Source organism: Pelophylax lessonae, assembly GCF_965119305.1.
Source record: "Pelophylax lessonae genome assembly, chromosome: 1".
NCBI lineage: Eukaryota > Metazoa > Chordata > Amphibia > Anura > Ranidae > Pelophylax > Pelophylax lessonae.
This window is the reverse complement of record NC_138768.1, coordinates 806143156-806165879: the sequence shown is the minus strand read 5'-3', so window position 1 is coordinate 806165879 and position 22724 is coordinate 806143156. Positions and strand designations below refer to the sequence as shown.

The 22724-nt window shown below is 43.6% G+C and overlaps 1 protein-coding gene across 2 annotated transcripts in view; it reads right to left on the bottom strand.

The window, feature by feature from the left end:
* The window catches only part of MFSD10 (major facilitator superfamily domain containing 10), a 131851-nt gene that overhangs the window by 27505 nt on the left and 81622 nt on the right, over window positions 1-22724 (bottom strand). For both annotated transcript variants that reach the window (XM_082259556.1, XM_082259557.1), the window contains exon 11: window positions 2049-2096. In XM_082259556.1, coding sequence (XP_082115682.1) covers window positions 2049-2096 — 48 coding nt within the window. The remainder of the gene's footprint in view (window positions 1-2048; window positions 2097-22724) is intronic.

Genomic DNA, 22724 nt, shown 5'->3' with positions numbered 1-22724 from the left:
TGAAGGTCCGGGGGGACCTTCAATTATGTTTGCCGGGAGCTTGCCGGAAAATCACTCCTGCGCGCATGCGCGGGAGTGACGTCGCCGCGCCGGAGCCGCCAAACCCGGAAGAGACGGCGAGGGATCATGGCAGCGCCCGCAGCGATGTCCGGGGGTCCGTGTCGGGGCTTCGTTCTAAGGTAAGTTACACATAATGGGCTAGTATGCGATGCATACTAGCTCATTATGCCTTTGTCTTGCAGGTTTTTTTTTTATTTTAGGGTTTACAACCGCTTTAAGGCTGCGAAGAACATTCCGTTGTACTTTCTTTTGCAGTTGTTTCTCTACATACTGTAAAATTGAAGAGTAGTGATAGGTTTTTGTTTTGGCTTGGTTTTCAAATACTTGCTTGCTTTGTAATTGTATAGTAAGTATTTTGCTAAGGAGTTGCCTGTTCCGTCAGTAGATCTAGTCGTGTCTCACCTTAAGAAGGCAAATATTATACCAGCGGAGGATGAACCTACCTTTAAAGGACCAACTAATACATGGAAGCTCTTTCCAGAACTCTGTTCTCACTGGCAGGTCCTGCCCTGCACCAAATTCTTGCTGTGATTTTACTTTGTCAAACCATGTCCGACTGTATGTCAAAATCCCTAAAAAGTGATAGAACTACCACTGCTCATTGAATGTGTCCTCTGTCAGGAGATATGTATAGTAAAGTGCTAGACAGTCCTGTAATAGGTGTTTGCATCAAGTAGGCTTCGAGGGACAGCCCCTCTATGGACCAGCTCTAGTTGTTTTTAATAAGGATATTACTGTTGGCAAGAACACTGTTCCTTAGGCGTGTTCCACTGGTAAACATGACTTACAAGTCATCTCTCTCTCTAAATGTCAAGAAACGCCTCCATCATTTCTTCACTTTCTCTACTTCCACATCAGGTTCCTTCAAGCTTGGCTCCATAGCCACCAGAAAAGTCTGCCAAAACCTCAGAGAAGCCTTTCTCAGCATGAAGGTTTGCCCCAAATTTCCAGAATGGGGGGCAGAGAGGTTCAGAGTCCTGTTACCTTGGGCCTCCTTGTAGGGTCACTGCAATACTCGGGGTATCCCCCTCTTGGGGTACTTGGGAAACCTGTAGTTAAGAAGCAATCAGAAAGAGATCTGAAGGACAATGTATCTCTAACTGTCCAGATGTTAGATGTATCCTGAACCCTCAGAAATCATCAATGGAGCTTTCGCATTACTTGAAGTATCTGGGTTTGGTCCTGAATATGTCTCAGACCAGAATGTTCTTTCCTCAGTAGAAGCTTAAAACTCCTGCACTTCGGTTCAAATCCAGAAGTCACTGCTCCAATTCTGCATGAGAGAATCAGGGATTATGGAGAGTTCCCTCCCAAAGTAGTTGTTTAGCTGGATTTTGCAAGCCACTCAAGTTCCTCCACAGCAATCTTATTAAACCATACCTTTATGGAGGCTTTGTAGACAGAGGCACTGTAATGCTGGAATAAAAAAGGGCCTTCTCCAAACTGTTACCATGCGACTGAAAATACACAATTGTCTAAACTCTGTTTGTATGCTGTACCGTTACCCTTCACTGGAATCCCCTGGATGATCTGAGCTCTACAGACACGGTGTTGGTGTTTTGGGCAGATTATACATTTTGATTTTATGGTTGTTGGACTGTACTCATTCGTTCATCATTTATTTATTGAGTTATTTTTACTCACTATTATGTACATATATACAAACACTTTTTTTATATATATATATATATATATATTGTATATAGTGTTTTTTATATTATGCCTAGGATATATTAATTTTATTGCCTTTTTCATTCACCTATGTACTTTTGCAATTTATGCATGTTGACACTTTCTAGTTTCACTTGGATGACAGTGTCGCATATGTTATTACATTTTTATTTTTTGATGCACTTTATAAAGGATTAGTTTTAGATGATTGTATTATTACTACTATTTATTATCTGAGTCTATACATACTGACAGATGCACATATAACACAACAACGGCTTACTTTACATTTTACTTATGTTGAGCAATGTACTTACCATATGTTGACACCATTGAGGATAAGCATGGCACAACAATGGCTGCAGCTAAAACGACAAAAATAAATAAATAAATCAGATTTAAAAAACAAAAAAAACAAACTGAAACTGAATAATTATAGGATAATACCAATAATAACCCACAATTTCTTACAGCAGAACTTAACACTAATTTGAAACACTTGCTAGTAACTTGCGAGACATTATTATTATACGGGATTTATATAGCGCCAACAGTTTGCGCAACACTTTACATGGTATGTCTTTACTGCCTTAATGGCTTCTGTACATTTCTTCTGAAAAGATTTTTAGACTGTACACTGAGCTGTGTATGTGTATCTCAATGTGCATTCTGGGTACACCTCAGTGTTAGGGTGAACAAAGTCAGATGCAAATGCATGGGAGCTGCATCATCCTGGCCCAGCCATTTAAAATGTCTCAGAACCTGGAAGAAGCCAGAAAAAAGATGTCAGCGAAAACAATGGAGTTTGTGGATGTTGTATTGCTGGAGTGGACATTGGTGTTTAAGAGTTTAATTCCGCTTTAATACGAACCCATAGAACATTTACAAGGTGATTCAAAAAGATGAATGGAGCATTTTGTAAAATGAAGAAAAACAGTGACAGGTCCTTTACAAGATGGATTAGACAATACTTTAAAGTGGAGTACCACCCTAAAAACTTCTTTGCACCTCCGCTAGCTTAGATGAACCTGAAAAAGAATTGGATAATTAAAACATTTTTTTTGTTTCACTTACCTTTTTTTTAATGAAAATATACTTACCTTCCTTCCTCTTCCTCCCTCTGCGGCCGCGGCCCACGACGTCACCTCCTCCTTGCATTGACTCCTGGGAGATGAGCGTCATCGATTCCAGGAATCAATGCACCTGAACCGGTGTCACTCGTCACTTCTGGTGCAGGTGCGTCATTCCCTGCTGAACAGCTTCTGGGCATGCGCAGAAGCTGTTCAGGGATGACGCGCCTGCATCGGATGTGACGAGCAGGGCATTCTCCGAGGACATGAAGAGGGACGCTCTGGCTTCAGCTGCCCACACCTGAGATGGCAGCGCTGGACAAGACATTTTCAAGGTAAGTAATTCTTCTTACAGGTAAGTGAAACCGGGGACAGTTCAGAGGCTATCGTTGCTTAAATGCACTAACCCTGACTGTCCTGGGGGTATTTTTAGGTAAACAAAATTTCTGCCCGGAACTCCGCTTTACCATAATGCAAAGCTAATGAGTAACACATTTTTGAAAGTGTTTGTTAGAAAGTGTATTCACCTTATAATACTGTAGTGTTATGATGGTAATATACTATAATGTTATAGAATAAAAAGCTTCACAGTATAAATACTTTAAAATGTTTCTTCTTTTCATTAACATTTGTTATATATATATATATATACACACACACACAGTATATTTATTTATACAAACACTCACTGGCCACTTTACATAGTTAGGCTGAAAAAAAGACACATGTCCATCTAGTTCAACCAATAAGAAGAAAAAATAAAATGTATATACACTGCTCAAAAAGCATGCTCCTAATGAGATGACGGATGGTGTCCTGGGGTATTTCCTCCCAGATCTGAACCAAGGCATCACTGAGCTCCTAAACAGACTGAGGTGCAAACTGGCAGCGTCGGACGGACTGACACATAATGTCCCAGAGGTGTTCTATTGGATTTAGGGCAGGAGAGCGTGGGGGCCATTCAATTCCTTCACCCCCCAGGAACTGACTGCATACTTCCACCACAGTAGGCCGGGCATTGTCCTGCACTAGGAGGAACCCAGGACCCACTGCACCAGCGTAGGGTCTGACAACGGGGACAAGGATTTCATCCCGATACCTAATGGCAGTCAGGGTGCCATTGTCTAGCCTGCAGAGGTCTGTGCATCCCTCCACAGATCATCACTGACCTACCACCATACCGCTCATGTGGAACGATGTTACAGGCTGCATAACATAACAGGCAGCATGTCACATGTGCTTAGGGTGAACCTGCTCTCATCTGTGATAAGCACAGGGCACCAGTGGCAGACCTGCCAATTCTGGTGTTCAATGGCAAATGTCAATAAAGCTCAACAGTGCCGGGCAGTGAGCACAGGGCCCACTAGAGGACTTTGAGCCCTCAGGCCACCCTCATGAAGTCTGTTTCTGATTGTTTGGTCAGAGACATTCACACCAGTGGCCTGCTGGAGGTCATTTTGTAGGGATCTGGCAGTGCTCATCCTGTTCCTCTTTGCACAAAGGAGCTGATTCCGGTCCTGTTGATGGATTAAAGACCTTCTATGGCCCTGTCCAGCTCTTCTAGAGTAACTGCCTGTCTCCTGGAATATCCTCCATGCTCTTAAAACTGTGTTGGGAAACACAGCAAAGCTTCTGGCAATGGCACGTATTGATGTTCCATCTTGGAGGAATTGGACTGCCTGTGCAACCTCTATAGGGTCCAGGTATCGCCTCATGCTACCAGTAGTGACACTGACCCTAGGCAAATGCAAAACTAGTGAAAAAACAGCCAGAAAAGATGAGTAGGGAAAGAAAAAGTCAGTGGCTTCCACCTGTAAAACCATTCTGGTTTTGGAGGTTGTCTCAATGTTGCCCATCTAGTGCACATGTTGTCAATTTCATTAACACCAAAGCAGCTGAAACGGATTAACAACCCCCTCTGCTAATTACCTGACCAGATCAATATCCCAGGAGTTAAACTGACCTGATGCTATACTCAAGTTAATTTAAAAGTGTCCCTTAAATTTTTTCGAGCAATATATAAAACACACACACACACACACACACACACACACACACACACACACACACACATATATATATATATATATATATATATATATATATATATATTTGCTCCAGCAAAGGAAGAAAAATCCTTCCTGATCCCCCGAGAGGCAATCAGATATTCCCTGGATCAACTTTACCTATACATAATAGTATCCAGTCAAATTATGTGTGTCTAGGAAAGAATCCAGGCCTTTCTTAAAACAATCTACTGAGCTGGGCAGAACCACAGAGTCTATTCCACATTTACACAGCTCTTACTGTAAAGAAGCCTTTCCGTATTAGGAGATAAAAATCTCTTTTCGTCTAGACGTAAAGAGTGCAGCTGTAAAAACACCCAGTGTGCAGGAGGCCTAAACCTCATTTGCCATATAGTTGCCCAATGAAACAGTGCACTGAGGTCGGCTTGTAAGTTGGAGACATCCTGTAAGGAAATTACTCCACTGCAAAGCTTGGTGTCACCTGCAAACAATGAAATGGTACTTTTAATCCCAGACCCTATATCAATTATACATTTATTAAAAAGTAAGGGTCCTAACACTAAAGATTGAGGTACACCACTGATAACCCTAGACCATTCAGAGTATGAATCATTACCCATAACTCACCCATAAAGAATACAGTCTTTTAGCCAGTTTTCTAACTTTATTAGGTACACTTTGCTAGTACCGGGTTGGACTCACTTTTGCCTTCAGACCTGCCTTAATTCCTTGTAGCATAGATTCAACAAGGTGTTGGAAACATTCCTTCTATTGTCCACTTTTGGTGAGCCTGTGCACATTGTAGCCTCGGTTTCCTGTTCTTAGCTGACAGGAGTGGCACCTGGTGTGGTCTTCTGTTTCTGTAGCCCATCTGCTTCAAGCTTCAATGTGTTGTGTGTTCAGAGGTGGTATTTTGCGTACCTTGGTTGTAATGAGTGCTTATTTGAGTTACTGTTGCCTTTCTATCATCTCAAACCAGTCTGGCCATTCTCCTCTGACACCAACAAGGCATTTTCCTCCACACACCTGCCGCTCCCTAGATATTTTCTCTTCTTAGACCATTCTCTGTAAACCCCAGAGATGGTTGTGTGTGAAAATCCCAGTAGATCAACAGTTTTTGAAATACCCCAAAGCCCAACTGGCACCAACAACCATGCCACATTTTAAGTCACTTAAATCCCGTTTCTTCCTCATTCTGATGCTCAGTTTGAACTTCAGCAAGTTGTCTTCACCATGTCTAGATGCCTAAATGCATTGAGCTGCTGCCATGTGATAAGCTGATTAGCAATTTGTGTTCCCAAGCAACTGAAAAGGTGTACCTAATAAAGTAGCCGGTGAGTATATATACTATTTATACATACTATATAATAATTACATTTTGTTTTGTTTTGTCAATCCAAATATTCTGTGCATAAATAGACCAGGATGGATTGCACACATATTGCTTGCCTGGATATCAAGGAATAACCATGTTTTTGCCTGTCTCTGAGATATAGCAGGGATTTCAGCATGTCTAAGACAACCAAATATCACATGGCACTTCATTGTAGTATGACTTATTCATTATGGCGATGCAAAGAAGGAACTGCAGCCAATCAGATTTCAGTCTGCTTTACTTAGGCTGGTTAAATTACTTCCAGTTGGCTGCTGTGATTACTGGACTGTGCATGCCATGACAGCTCTGTGAGTAGGAAAGGCAGATGTAAGAAAATAAACAATCATAGTGCTGGCATAAGAGGCTGCAAATTCCTTGGCAGCAATGATTCCAGCCCAGTTCTGTGTCGTGTTATATTACTTCCGTATGAAATAGTCATAGAGACAAACAAAACGTGTTATTAAGTACTGTATGACTGCTGTCATGACAGATCTCTACAGGATTTCCTGGTAATAATACTAATACAAAACATCAAGGCTTTTAAAGAGACACAAGGCGGGTCAAACACAGCTTAGAATGTCCCCTGCTGGCTGAAGACGATTATGACATTGCATGCCAACACCTTGGAAACGCTGGCAGAACAGAAAGATGTGCACTATAGGACAGCCTGGAATAGGTTGGATACATAACAGCATAACACTTTTATATAAACAACAGTACATCAAATACAAACATTAAAACACAATGGAAAAGGAAAAAAATAGTGAAAAGACATATTGTTATCATTAGAAGGGTGGGGCATCTCCCATTGGCTCTCTTCCAAATGGCATTTACTCAGTCAGCTGAACAAACGGTATGAAAATAGTGTGAGAGGAAAGAGAATTTGTTTTTTTTTTTTTCGATAAATGTTTATAGTTTTTATGTTACATTTTTTTTAAATTGCATTATTATGAGCAAAAAAAAAAAAAAAAAGTATAGAGCTCGTTTTAATAGAAACCTAAACAACCTAGATCACATGGTCTCTGGATGTTTCATGTCGTTAGGGACTGCAGAGTGTCTACTGCAGGGGTGGAGAATCTACAGCCCACAAAATGATTTGGTCAGTCCCAGCATGCCGATGAGTCTGTGTCTGTCTCAGCTGAGCTGTCAGAACGGAGCCAATGCATGCTGCTGAGTCTGTCTCAGCTGAGCTGTCAGAACGGAGACGATGCTTCCTGTATAGTTCTGGCTCTGTCCTGACAGTCTGAGTGAGTCACAGGCGGAGTGATATCAAACGCACTCCGCCTGTGAGGAGACTGACCAATACAGGAAGCATCGCCTATATCTACCTCTATCTAATGTGAAGGCAGGACCTGAAGAAGCGTGCGTCACGCATGCGAAACGCGTTGACGTCACACGCTGGCCACACACCCATTGGAGCAGTCTATTGGCCGTTGTCTTAACCGCCCAGGCATTCAAACCGCTATGTGCGGTGGACGCCACTGAGTACGGGTGCCTCGGAGGGGCTGACTGCAGCCGAAGCAAAAGGTACCAGGAGAGACTTTGATATGGACACTACCGATGCCGGTTGGCCTCGTATTTGAACCCAGCCATCCATTTCTGGGATATTGTCGGCTACAAGGAGACCTAAAGGAAATCAACAGGGATCGAGAAAAGGCTGTGAACACCAGGTATTTTCCTAAAGTATGGGACTTCGGTACAGCGGTAGGCATTATGGTTGAAATTCGCTGCTGTGATATACCTTGATTATTACCCTACTTAACCGCCAACCGTTTACCTTAACTGGTGCGAGCCTGCGCAGTTCAACTTGAACTTAGCGTCTCTCCCTCTCTCCTTTAACACTCTACATATCATTGAGAGTCCTATCTATGTTCCTGGATGATCAGTATGGTTGGTTGCTACCATGAAAAAACGCCTTTGATCTCAGTCAGGCCATTTCTGTCACTCTCCACATCAATTTGAGACCGACAAAATATTCACTCCATCCAATGCTTGATCACCTCCCCTCACCCTATGTCATCCTTTGATTCAAGAATGAATTCAGCAGTCTGTGTATCCACATGACCGGAAGGACTTGCTTACCTGTCATGATTTAGGACATTATCTTAGTTGATAGGCAGTTCTCTGGCTGATCATTAGACTAAATTACAGATCAGAGAAAACCTCATATTATTGTTACCATCAACATATCCTATGTGACGGTTTATGAATTTGATGAATTCTATACTATATTCATTTTGGTACATGATTATTATCTTGATTGGTTACTTCTCTGAATCTCTGGGTTCATGTGGCATGCCGATACGCTTTCAGTGGATATAGCAGTATTACAGGGCTCGAATTGAGCTTAATACTGCTAGCAACTGTATAAGTGTATCTATCAATAGAGATGTATAGAACTGTTCGCCGGCGAACAGTTCCCGGCGAACTTAGCATGTTCGCGAACATATGCGATGTTCGGTCCGCCCCCCATAAGACATCATTGAGGCAAACTTTGACCCTGAACTTTACAGTCAGCAGACACATTTCCAGCCAATCAGCATACCTCCCTCCCACACCCTCCCACCTCCTATAAATAAGCAAGGGCAGCATCCATCTTAGATCATTCTGAAGCAGTGTGTGTAGTGAGAGTAGGGAGAGATGCTGCTGCTGCTGCTGCTGCTGCTGCTGCTGCTGTTAAGCTAGGGACAGTTAGTCAGTGTTCCTGGTCTTGCAGTGTTCTTGGTCCACTACTGCTGTAATATCAGCACCCCAAAAAGCCCTTCTAAGGGCTGGTATTTGTGTTTTTTTTTTTTTTTATATATATATATATATATATATATATATATATATATATATATATATATACCTAGCGTCCCCAAAAGCCCTTTTAAGGGCTGGTAATTGAGTTGTTTCTTCTTATATATATATATCTATATCTATCTAGTGTCCCCAAAAGCCCTTTTAAGGGCTGGTAATTGAGGATTTTTTTTATTTATACATATACATATATATATATATATATATATATATATATATATATATATAGTGTCCCCAAAAGCCCTTTTAAGGGCTGGTAAGGTAATAGAGTTTTTTCTTTATATATATATCTATATATATATCTATTGTACACTGCAGTTGCCTGCCCGCTGTGTGTGAGAGGCCACAGACCTACCACAGACTGTACTGTGTGCACACCACACTCATTTCGGGTGGCACAGGCACAGTACCTTGCATTTTAAAAAATATTTTTTTTTTCCTCTGTCATAATTGCAGTGAGTGCTGTGTCAGGTCCACAGAGTGCACTGTACCCACTGCAGTGCACTGCCCACCACTGATATATATACGGTGGCACAGCATCTTGTTGCAATAAATTGAAAAAAAAAATATTTTTTATTATTGCAGTTGCCTGGGCTGCCAGTTACTGTCAGGTCCACAGAGTGTACTGTGCCCACTGCAGTGCCACTGTGTGCCCACCCACCACTGATATATAAGGTGGCACAGCAGCTTGCAAAGTAAAAAAATATATATATATTTTTTAATTGCAGTTGCCTGGGTGCCAGTGACTGCTGTCAGGTCCACAGAGAGTGTACTGTGCCACTGCCCACCCACCACTGATATATAAGGTGGCACAGCAGCTTGCAAAGTAAAATAAAATATATTTTTTTAAAATTGCAGTTGCCTGGGTGCCAGTGACTGCTGTCAGGTCCACAGAGAGTGTACTGTGCCACTGCCCACCCACCACTGATATATAAGGTGGCACAGCAGCTTGCAAAGTAAAATAAAATATATATTTTTTAAAATTGCAGTTGCCTGGGTGCCAGTGACTGCTGTCAGGTCCACAGAGAGTGTACTGTGCCACTGCCCACCCACCACTGATATATAAGGTGGCACAGCAGCTTGCAAAGTAAAATAAAATATATATTTTTTAAAATTGCAGTTGCCTGGGTGCCAGTGACTGCTGTCAGGTCCACAGAGAGTGTACTGTGCCACTGCCCACCCACCACTGATATATAAGGTGGCACAGCAGCTTGCCAAGTAAAAAAAATATATATATTTTTTAATTGCAGTTGCCTGAGTGCCAGTGACTGTCAGGTCCACAGAGTGTACTGTACCCACTGCCCAACACTCCTATAGGGTGGCACAGCACCTTGCACTCATAGTACACAACACATTAAAAAAGAAAATGACAGGCAGAGGCAGGCCACCCCGCAAGGGCCGTCGTGGTCGTGGTGCTGTGATTTCCTTAGGCCCTAGAATAATGCCCAGTGTTCAGAGGCCACCACAGACCCTGAACTCAAAAAATTCTGAGGCCATAGTTGACTGGCTTACACAAGACACCCAATCGTCTACAGCTTCCGCTCTGAACCCTAATGCACCATCCTCCTCCAGCTCAGCTTCGGGCATCTCTCAATTTACCACTCGCCAGCCCGCCGGCACCACCACCAACACTAGCACCACAGCCGCTTCACTTGATCCGTCAGAGGAGTTATTTTCACATCAGTTGGAAGAAATAAGTGATGCGCAACTATTAGTGCCAGAGGATGTAGATAACGGGGATATGTCTCAGTCAGGCAGCATTATACACATGGACGTACATTGTGATGATGATGATGATGATGTTGTACCTGCTGCTGCTGCCTTTGCTGAGTTGTCAAGTGAAGCGGCTGATGATGACGATGTGTCTGTGGATGTCACCTGGGTGCCTGCTCGAAGAGCAGAAGAAGAGGGGGAAAGTTCAGATGGGGAGACAGAGAGGAGGAGGAGACGAGTTGGAAGCAGGGGGAGGAGGTCATCGCAAGGAGCTAGTGGCGCAGTCAGACAGCATGTAGATTCGGCACCCGGGGTCAGCCAGACAGCACGCCAATCAACGCAAGCTGTTGCCACCACCAGAATGCCGTCCTTGCAAAGCTCAGCAGTGTGGCATTTTTTTTGTGTGTCTGCCTCTGATATCAGCGATGCCATTTGTAACCTGTGCCAAAAGAAACTGAGTCGTGGGAAGTCCAAAACCCACCTAGGTACAACTGCTTTGCGAAGGCACATGATCTCACATCACAAACGCCTATGGGATCAACACATGAGTAAAAGCAGCACACAAACTGAAAGCCACCATCCTCCTCCTGGTCCAGCATCTTCAGCCACGTCAACCACTGCTGTCCTCCATGCCCCCTATCAACAACCCGCCCCTCCGCCTCTCACCTTCAGCAGTTCCTGCTCGTCACCTGCCCACAGTCAGGTGTCTGTCAAGGAAATGTTTGAGCGTAAAAAGCCAATCTCGCAGAGTCACCCCCTTGCCCGGCGTCTGACAGCTGGCTTGTCGGAACTCTTAGCCCGCCAGCTTTTACCATACAAGCTGGTGGAGTCTGAGGCCTTCAAAAAATTTGTCGCTATTGGGACACCGCAGTGGAAGGTACCCGGCCGAAATTATTTTTCACAAAAGGCAATCCCCAACCTGTACTCTATTGTGGAAAAGGAAATCATGTCACGTCTGGCACACAGTGTTGGGGCAAGGGTCCATCTGACCACTGATAGCTGGTCTGCAAAGCACGGTCAGGGCAGGTATATAACGTACACTGCGCATTGGGTAAACCTGCTGGCGGCTGCCAAGCATGGAATGCGTGGCTCTGCTGCAGAGGAGTTGGTGACACCGCCACGACTTGCAGGCAGGCCTGCTGCCACCTCCTCTACTCCTCCTACTCCATCCTCTTTGCTAACCTCCTCGGCTGAGTCCTCTTCTGCTGTTGCGTCTTGCTCCACACCAACTGCACCCCCCCAGCTCCCCAGGGGCTATTCCACATGCCGGATACGACAGTGTCACGCTGTCTTGGGGTTGACTTGCCTGAAAGCAGAGAGTCACACCGGACCAGCACTATTGTCCGCCCTGAACGCACAGGTGGATCAGTGGCTGACCCCGCACCAACTGGAGATCGGCAAAGTGGTGTGTGACAACGGGAGCAATTTGTTGGCGGCATTGAATTTGGGCAAGTTGACACATGTGCCGTGCATGGCACATGTGTTGAATCTGATTGTGCAACGTTTTGTGCAGAAGTACCCAGGCTTACAGGACGTCCTCAAGCAGGCCAGGAAGGTGTGTGGCCATTTCAGGCGTTCCTACACGGCCATGGCGCACTTTGCAGATATTCAGCGGCGAAACAACATGCCAGTGAGGCGCTTGATTTGCGACAGCCCGACACGTTGGAATTCAACACTGCTAATGTTCGACCGCCTGCTCCAACAAGAAAAAGCGGTCAACGAGTATTTGTATGACCGGGGTGCTAGGACAGCCTCTGCGGAGCTGGGTATTTTTTTGCCACGTTACTGGACGCTCATGCGCAATGCCTGTAGGCTCATGCGTCCTTTTGAGGAGGTGACAAACCTAGTGAGTCATGGTGAAGGCACCATCAGCGACATCATCCCATATGTTTTTTTCCTGGAGCGTGCCCTGCGAAGAGTGCTGGATCAGGCCGTATATGAGCGTGAAGAGGAAGAGGAAGAGTTGTGGTCACCATCACCACCACCAGAAACAGCCTTACCATCGATTGCTGGACCTGCGGCAACACTGGAAGAGGAGTGTGAGGAAGAGGAGTCAGAGGAGGAATGTGGCTTTGAGGAGGAGGAACACCAACCACAGCAGGCATCCCAGGGTGCTCGTTGTCACCTATCTGGTACCCGTGGTGTTGTACGTGGCTGGGGGGAAGAACACACCTTCAATGACATCAGTGAGGACGAGGAACTGGACATGAGTAGCTCGGCATCCAACCTTGTGCAAATGGGGTCTTTCATGCTGTCATGCCTGTTGAGAGACTCTCGTATAAAAAGGCTGAAGGAGAACGACCTGTACTGGGTGGCCACGCTACTAGACCCCCGGTATAAGCAGAAAGTCTGTGATATGTTACCCAATTACCGGCAGTCGCAAAGGATGCAGCAGCTACAAAATAAGTTAAAAACTATGCTTTACACAGCGTATAAGGGTGATGTCACAGCACAACGGGAATCCAACAGGGGAAGAGGTGAAAGTAATCCTCCTCCTACCACCACAACCACGCCGGCAAGGACAGGACGCTTTACAGACGTCTTGTTGATGGAGGACATGCAGAGCTTTTTTAGTCCTATGCATCGCCACAGCCCTTCGGGGTCCACCCTCAGAGAACGACTCGACCGACAGGTAGCAGACTACCTTGCCTTAACTGCAGATATTGACACTCTGAGGAGCGATGAACCCCTTGACTACTGGGTGTGCAGGCTTGACCTGTGGCCTGAGCTATCCCAATTTGCCATTGAACTTCTGGCCTGCCCCGCTTCAAGTGTGCTGTCAGAAAGGACCTTCAGCGCAGCAGGAGGTATTGTCACTGAGAAGAGAAGTCGCCTAGGTCAAAAAAGTCTTGATTACCTCACGTTTATTAAGATGAATGAGGCATGGATCCCGAAGGGACTGACAGTGGGGGATGCATTTGACTAAAAAAGGCCTGGTGATGACTGAGATGCCTTGGCCTAAAAATGGTCCACACGCTGCTGTATATAATCATTCTCTGCATGCCGGATGACTTACGTGACGTCTCCGCCACCAACTACGGTTCAAGCCGCAATGTTTTAGTGCACTTTCTGCCTTAAAACCTCAATTTTTCAGGCCGCTGCTACAGCAGCGGCTGCAACAATACCTGCTTTTTCATGCATGTGTACATGCCTAATTTTTCTGGCCTCTGGTGCTACACTGTGGCTGCAAAAAAACAAAAAACAAAAAAAAAGGCACATACATGTGTCAATTCCCCTTCGTGATCGTTACCTTGTCGTGGTGAAGGGGCTTGCGTATCACAATGAAGCGATCACCTCTAGGATTGTGTTGGCACACCCCAGATGATAAGGTCGTTGCTTCATTGTGTACAGACCAAAAGCGATCCGCAGGATAATTTTTCATAAAAAAAAACATTCATTTTCTTTCATTCTTTCTGCGGAGCTGGGTATTTTTTGGCCGCGTTACTGAATGCTCATGAACAATGGCTGTAGGCTCATGCGTCCTTTTGCGGAGATGACAACCCTGGTGGTCAGTCGAACCCAAGGCAACATCATCGACCTCATCCCATATGCGTTTTTTCTGGAGCGTGCCCTGCGAAGAGTACTGGATCAGGCTGTAGATGAGCATGAAGAGGAAGAGTTGTGGTCCTCATCACCACCAGAAGCAGCCTTGTCGTTGTCAATTGCTGGACCTGTGGCAACGCAGAGAGAGGAGTCTGAAGAAGAGAAGTCAGAGGAGGAAGGTGGCTTTGAGGAGGTGGAATACCAGCCACAGCAGGCATCCCAGGGGGCTTGTCCTCACCTTTCGGGGACCCTTGGTGTTGTATGTGGCTGGGTGGAGGAAGAGACCTTCAATGATGTCAGTGAGGACAAGGAACGGGACATGGCTAGCTTGGTATCCAACCTTGTGCAAATGGGGAGTTTGCGGTTGTGCAAATGGACTGACTGACTGTTAAACGGGGAGTTTGGTCTGTCACTGTGAAGCGGGCGACGGGCGTAACCCTTACACTACTTGACCGATAAAACATCATACCTGATCGTATTCACACACTGGATGTTTTAGTGCTGGTTTACACTGCCGCTACCACTAAAGTAGCGTCGCTTCCAGTGCGACTTTGGCGCGACTTAGCGCGACTTTGGCGCGACCTCATCGCGAGGCGACTTTTTATTTGGCCAATCACAATATCATGTTTTGTGACCGTCACCTAATTTCCTTTTCCTGTTTTTTGTTTTACATATTTCCCCATGTGTGCAGTGTTGTCTGTGTCATAGCTCAACTGATAGGCATGTTTGCCTTGGCATATCATATTTCAGCTTGCCAGAAAGAAAAAAGACAGCTGGAAAGACACTGCATTCGTTTTCTACTAAAAATCATAAGAAAAATGCTGTTTTTTTTGGGTTGTGGACATACTACAGAGCTGAAACTTGACAGGTACACTTTTTAGACCCCCCAGACACTAAATACAAAAAATGACATGCCTGCCTAAAAAAATGCCCGCTAAATGCCTGCAAGAAAAAAAGCCAGCCGCAGAGAAGCCATATTCCTGAAAATATAATATAAATGCTGTTTTTTAGGGGTTCTGGACATGCTACAGAGCTGAAACTTGACAGGTACACTTTTTAGACCCCCCAGACACTAAATACAAAAAATTACATGCCTGCCTAAAAAAATGCCCGCTAAATGCCTGCAAGAGAAAAAGCCAGCCGCAGAGAAGCCGTATTCCTGAAAATATAAGAAAAATGCTGTTTTTTAGGGGTTCTGGACATGCTACAGAGCTGAAACTTGACAGGTACACTTTTTAGACCCCCCAGACACTAAATACAAAAAATGACATGCCTGCCTAAAAAAATGCCCGCTAAATGCCTGCAAGAGAAAAAGCCAGCCGCAGAGAAGCCGTATTCCTGAAAATATAAGAAAAATGCTGTTTTTTAGGGGTTCTGGACATGCTACAGAGCTGAAACTTGACAGGTACACTTTTTAGACCCCCCAGACACTAAATACAAAAAATGACATGCCTGCCTAAAAAAATGCCCGATAAATGCCTGCAAGAGAAAAAGCCAGCCGCAGAGAAGCCGTATTCCTGAAAATATAATAAAAATGCAGTTTTTTAGGGGTTCTGGACATGCTACAGAGCTGAAACTTGACAGGTACACTTTTTAGACCCCCCAGACACTAAATACAAAAAATGACATGCCTGCCTAAAAAAATGCCCGATAAATGCCTGCAAGAGAAAAAGCCAGCCGCAGAGAAGCCGTATTACTGAAAATATAAGAAAAATGCTGTTTTTTAGGGGTTCTGGACATGCTACAGAGCTGAAACTTCACAGGTACACTTTTTAGACCCCCCAGACACTAAATACAAAAAATGACATGCCTGCCTAAAAAAATGCCCGCTAAATGCCTGCAAGAGAAAAAGCCAGCCGCAGAGAAGCCGTATTCCTGAAAATATAAGAAAAATGCTGTTTTTTAGGGGTTCTGGACATGCTACAGAGCTGAAACTTGACAGGTACACTTTTTAGACCCCCCAGACACTAAATACAAAAAATGACATGCCTGCCTAAAAAAATGCCCGATAAATGCCTGCAAGAGAAAAAGCCAGCCGCAGAGAAGCCGTATTCCTGAAAATATAATATAAATGCTGTTTTTTAGGGGTTCTGGACATGCTACAGAGCTGAAACTTGACAGGTACACTTTTTAGACCCCCCAGACACTAAATACAAAAAATGACATTCCTGCCTAAAAAAATGCCCGATAAATGCCTGCAAGAGAAAAAGCCAGCCGCAGAGAAGCCGTATTACTGAAAATATAATAAAATTGCTGTTTTTTAGGGGTTCTGGACATGCTACAGAGCTGAAACTTGACAGGTACACTTTTTAGACCCCCCAGACACTAAATACAAAAAATGACATGCCTGCCTAAAAAAATGCCCGCTAAATGCCTGCAAGAGAAAAAGCCAGCCGCAGAGAAGCCGTATTCCTGAAAATATAAGAAAAATGCTGTTTTTTAGGGGTTCTGGACATGCTACAGAGCTGAAACTTGACAGGTACACTTTTTAGACCCCCCAGACACTAAATACAAAAAATGACATGCCTGCCTAAAAAAATGCCCGATAAATGCCTGCAAGAGAAAAAGCCAGCCGCAGAGAAGCCGTATTCCTGAAAATATAATATAAATGCTGTTTTTTAGGGGTTCTGGACATGATACAGAGCTGAAACTTGACAGGTACACTTTTTAGACCCCCCAGACACTAAATACAAAAAATGACATTCCTGCCTAAAAAAATGCCCGATAAATGCCTGCAAGAGAAAAAGCCAGCCGCAGAGAAGCCGTATTACTGAAAATATAATAAAATTGCTGTTTTTTTAGGGGTTCTGGACATGCTACAGAGCTGAAACTTGACAGGTACACTTTTTAGACCCCCCAGACACTAAATACAAAAAATGACATGCCTGCCTAAAAAAATGCCCGCTAAATGCCTGCAAGAGAAAAAGCCAGCCGCAGAGAAGCCGTATTCCTGAAAATATAAGAAAAATGCTGTTTTTTAGGGGTTCTGGACATGCTACAGAGCTGAAACTTGACAGGTACACTTTTTAGACCCCCCAGACACTAAATACAAAAAATGACATGCCTGCCTAAAAAAATGCCCGATAAATGCCTGCAAGAGAAAAAGCCAGCCGCAGAGAAGCCGTATTCCTGAAAATATAATAAAAATGCTGTTTTTTAGGAGTTCTGGACATGCTACAGAGCTGAAACTTGACAGGTACACTTTTTAGACCCCCCAGACACTAAATACAAAAAATGACATGCCTGCCTAAAAAAATGCCCGCTAAATGCCTGCAAGAGAAAAAGCCAGCCGCAGAGAAGCCGTATTCCTGAAAATATAAGAAAAATGCTGTTTTTTAGGGGTTCTAGACATGCTACAGAGCTGAAACTTGACAGGTACACTTTTTAGACCCCCCAGACACTAAATACAAAAAATGACATGCCTGCCTAAAAAAATGCCCGATAAATGCCTGCAAGAGAAAAAGCCAGCCGCAGAGAAGCCGTATTCCTGAAAATATAATAAAAATGCTGTTTTTTAGGAGTTCTGGACATGCTACAGAGCTGAAACTTGACAGGTACACTTTTTAGACCCCCCAGACACTAAATACAAAAAATGACATGCCTGCCTAAAAAAATGCCCGCTAAATGCCTGCAAGAAAAAAAGCCAGCCGCAGAGAAGCCATATTCCTGAAAATATAAGAAAAATGCTGTTTTTTAGGGGTTCTGGACATGCTACAGAGCTGAAACTTGACAGGTACACTTTTTAGACCCCCCAGACACTAAATACAAAAAATTACATGCCTGCCTAAAAAAATGCCCGCTAAATGCCTGCAAGAGAAAAAGCCAGCCGCAGAGAAGCCGTATTCCTGAAAATATAAGAAAAATGCTGTTTTTTTAGGGGTTCTGGACATGCTACAGAGCTGAAACTTGACAGGTACACTTTTTAGACCCCCCAGACACTAAATACAAAAAATGACATGCCTGCCTAAAAAAATGCGTGCTAAATGCCTGCAAGAGAAAAAGCCAGCCGCAGAGAAGCCGTATTCCTGAAAATATAAGAAAAATGCTGTTTTTTAGGGGTTCTGGACATGCTACAGAGCTGAAACTTGACAGGTACACTTTTTAGACCCCCCAGACACTAAATACAAAAAATGACATGCCTGCCTAAAAAAATGCCCGATAAATGCCTGCAAGAGAAAAAGCCAGCCGCAGAGAAGCCGTATTACTGAAAATATAAGAAAAATGCTGTTTTTTAGGAGTTCTGGACATGCTACAGAGCTGAAACTTGACAGGTACACTTTTTAGACCCCCCAGACACTAAATACAAAAAATGACATGCCTGCCTAAAAAAATGCCCGCTAAATGCCTGCAAGAGAAAAAGCCAGCCGCAGAGAAGCCGTATTCCTGAAAATATAAGAAAAATGCTGTTTTTTAGGGGTTCTGGACATGCTACAGAGCTGAAACTTGACAGGTACACTTTTTAGACCCCCCAGACACTAAATACAAAAAATGACATGCCTGCCTAAAAAAATGCCCGATAAATGCCTGCAAGAGAAAAAGCCAGCCGCAGAGAAGCCGTATTCCTGAAAATATAATATAAATGCTGTTTTTTAGGGGTTCTGGACATGCTACAGAGCTGAAACTTGACAGGTACACTTTTTAGACCCCCCAGACACTAAATACAAAAAATGACATTCCTGCCTAAAAAAATGCCCGATAAATGCCTGCAAGAGAAAAAGCCAGCCGCAGAGAAGCCGTATTACTGAAAATATAATAAAATTGCTGTTTTTTAGGGGTTCTGGACATGCTACAGAGCTGAAACTTGACAGGTACACTTTTTAGACCCCCCAGACACTAAATACAAAAAATGACATGCCTGCCTAAAAAAATGCCCGCTAAATGCCTGCAAGAGAAAAAGCCAGCCGCAGAGAAGCCGTATTCCTGAAAATATAAGAAAAATGCTGTTTTTTTAGGGGTTCTGGACATGCTACAGAGCTGAAACTTGACAGGTACACTTTTTAGACCCCCCAGACACTAGATACAAAAAATGACATGCCTGCCTAAAAAAATGCCTGCTAAATGCCTGCAAGAGAAAAAGCCAGCCGCAGAGAAGCCATATTCCTGAAAATATAAGAAAAATGCTGTTTTTTAGGGGTTCTGGACATGCTACAGAGCTGAAACTTGACAGGTACACTTTTTAGACCCCCCCAGACACTAAATACAAAAAATGACATGCCTGCCTAAAAAAATGCCCGACAAATGCCTGCAAGACAAAAGCCAGCCGCAGAGAAGCCATATTCCTGAAAATATAAGACAAATGCTGTTTTTTAGGGGTTCTGGACATGCTACAGAGCTGAAACTTCACAGGTACACTTTTTAGACCCCCCAGATGCTAAATCCAAAGAACTTTTTTATTTTTATTTTTTTTTAATTTTTCCAATAATTGGCTCTCTATCAAAAAATTATAATTTTTAAGAACTTTTTTTTGCGTGATCCCTCTCCGGCATGCCACAGTCCAGGTCTTAGTCCCCTTGAAACAACTTTTCCATCACTATTGTGGCCAGAAAGAGTCCCTGTGTGTTTTAAAATTCGCCTGCCTATTGAAGTCTATGGCGGTTCGCCCGGTTCGCCGGTTCGCGAACATTTGCCGATGTTCGCGTTCGCCGTTCGCGAACGGCGAATTTTAGGTTCGCGACATCACTATCTATCAATCCAAGTGGGTGTGTGGCCAGCTACGTGTGTGTGTGTCATTGTATTGTTTTAATGTTGTTACATGTTATCATTCATCGCAATTGATTCCATTTTGTGTACCATTACCCCCCTATCTCAGGGGTTTTTAATCATGATATGCCTTGTTTTTCAATAAAGTTTTTGATTTTTTGAACATAGCAGTTGTGAGCATCCCTTCATGCAACCACTTCAGGGGAACTGTTCTTTTTCGCTCCTCACCCTCTTTTCTTTATGTATTAATTTACCAGGTTGCGGTGGCTCCCTGCACATGACCAATTGGGAATTCCTTCTCTGGAAATTCCTTCTCTGGTCTCTGGATGGTAGGTGACCATTTGAACACATCAATTGGCCACACTGGTCTCCACACTAAGCTCTTCAATTACTAATGTGAAGGCAGTCCCAGCCTTCACATTAGGGGTGAGTTAACCACTTTAAGACCGGAAGGATTTGCCCCCTTCCTGACCAGGCCCTATTTTGCGATTCGGCACTGCGTTACTTTAACAGACAATTGCGCGGTCGTGCGATGCTGTACCCAAATAAAATTAATGTCCTTTTTTTCCCCACAAATACAGCTTTCTTTTGGTGGTATTTGATCACCTGTGTGATTTTTATTTTTTGCACTATAAACAAAAGAAGAGCGACAATTTAAAAAAAAAAAAAAAAAAAAAACAACAATATTTTTCACATTCTGCTATAGAACATTCCCAAAAAAAAAATTAAAAATCAAAATTTTTTAACATTTTAGGCCAATTTATTTTCTGCTACATATTTTTACTAAAAATAAAATATCGCTTGCTTATGATTGGTTTGTGCAAAAATTATCGAGTCTACTAACTACGGGAAAGATTTATGTAATTTTTATTGTTTTTTTTTTTTTTTTTTTACTAGTAATGGCGGCACTCTGCGATTTTTTGCGGGACTGCGACATTGCGGCGGACAGATCGGATCTCTGACTGACATTTTTGTCACTTTTGGGGGGACCAGTGACATTACTACAGTAATCAGTGCTAAAAATATGCACGGTTACTGTAATAATGACACCGGCAGGGAAGAGGTTAACATTGTGGGTGATCAAGGGGTTAAATGTGAGCCTAGGGGAGTGATTCTAACTGTGGGGGGGGGCGTGACTTCTGAAATGGTCATAGAGACATGTGATCCTTTGTAGAAGGATCACAGGGGCTCTATGATAATCCCAGGGAGAAGAACGGTCAGCTGTGTTTACAACAGCTGACCGTTCTCTCTCAGTGGGGAACGATCGCGGATGTCAGGCGGCAATCGGAGCTGCCTGCCCGCTGCATCAGCTTCCCCGCTGCCGAGTGGGGGTGGGAGTTTGCCCCCTAGCCTCCTGAGAGCGAGCGCCCTACATGTACGGCGATTTGCCTGGGAGCAGCTGCCTGCTGCCGTATAACTGCGGCGGGCAGTTGACAACCAGTTAATTAAATGTTTGACCAAATATAACAGGCAAATTTTTAAGTTGATACGTTTGTACAGCCCCCGAATTATGTTATATATATCCCCCACCCCTGGTCTACTGGTTTGAATCAAGGAGATTGCAATGAGATAGGAGGATCAGCATGCACAAGCAGGAGGCAGAGCTTGTAAATGTAATGAGCAAATACAAGTAACCTCTTGTACATATACAGTAGGATTACAAGCTGTACACATAGACAAGGATTCTAAAACATTAACGTAAAGACTGGGATTTAAGCGACAACCTTTTTTGGTCAGCTTGAAGTGAACCTGTATTTTGACCATGCATAAAATTACATGTTTATTGTATAGGGTAGCCCCACCAGCTACTGATACTTACCTCTTCACACTGTAGCAAGGAAGCAAGGGAAAAAATGACTTCCAGATACTCCCCTTCGCCCTATATATAAGCACTGGTAATTGGCCACTTAGGCATCCAGTGGCTTGGCGGTTAGCACTTCTGCCTTGCAGCACTGGGCTCTCGGGTTTGAATACCAACCACAAAACTAAATTCATAACTTCCAACTTTTTGAGATGGAAAACAGGGACACCTTGTGCAGAAAGTATGTAGGAAGAGCACACGCTTTCTTCCAGTCCCTCAGTTACACGGAGCATGAAGAATAAATGCACAAAAAGTAATTGCTTAAACCCACACCTAATAATAACAATACCCTCTAAAATTAGAGCTTGTATTCAAGGATTAGTTCAGTTTAACACTTTTGATAAATAGTGCATGCTTTTTAGATAAGTCTACACTTCAGGCTAGGAAGAGGGACATTTGAGCAGTAATGAGGTACGGAGGGATTTTGGTCCCATATAATGACAGTCACTCCAAATAAGAGACAGTTTGGAGGTACAGTGCGGAACATAGTTATTTGATCCCCTGCAGATTTTGTAAGTTTGCCCACTTACTAAGAAATGAAGGGTCTATAATTTATCAATCAAAAATCCAGAAAAAAACACATGATACAAATGTTATAAATGGAGTTGCAGTTCAGTGAGTAAAATAAGTATTAGATCCCCAAGCCAAACATGACTTAGTACTTGGTGGAGAAACCCTTGTTGGGAAGCACAGAGGTAAGACATTTTTTGTAGTTGGTTACCAGGTTTGCACACATCTCAGGAGGGATGTAAAGTTCTTTACAGATCTTCTCCGAATCCCTAAGGTTTCTTGGCTCGAAGTTACAGCTCCTCCATAAATTTTCTGTAGGATTAAGGTCTGGAGACTGACTAGGCCACTCCATGACCTTAATTTGCTTGTTCTTGAGCCACTCCTTTGTTGCCTTG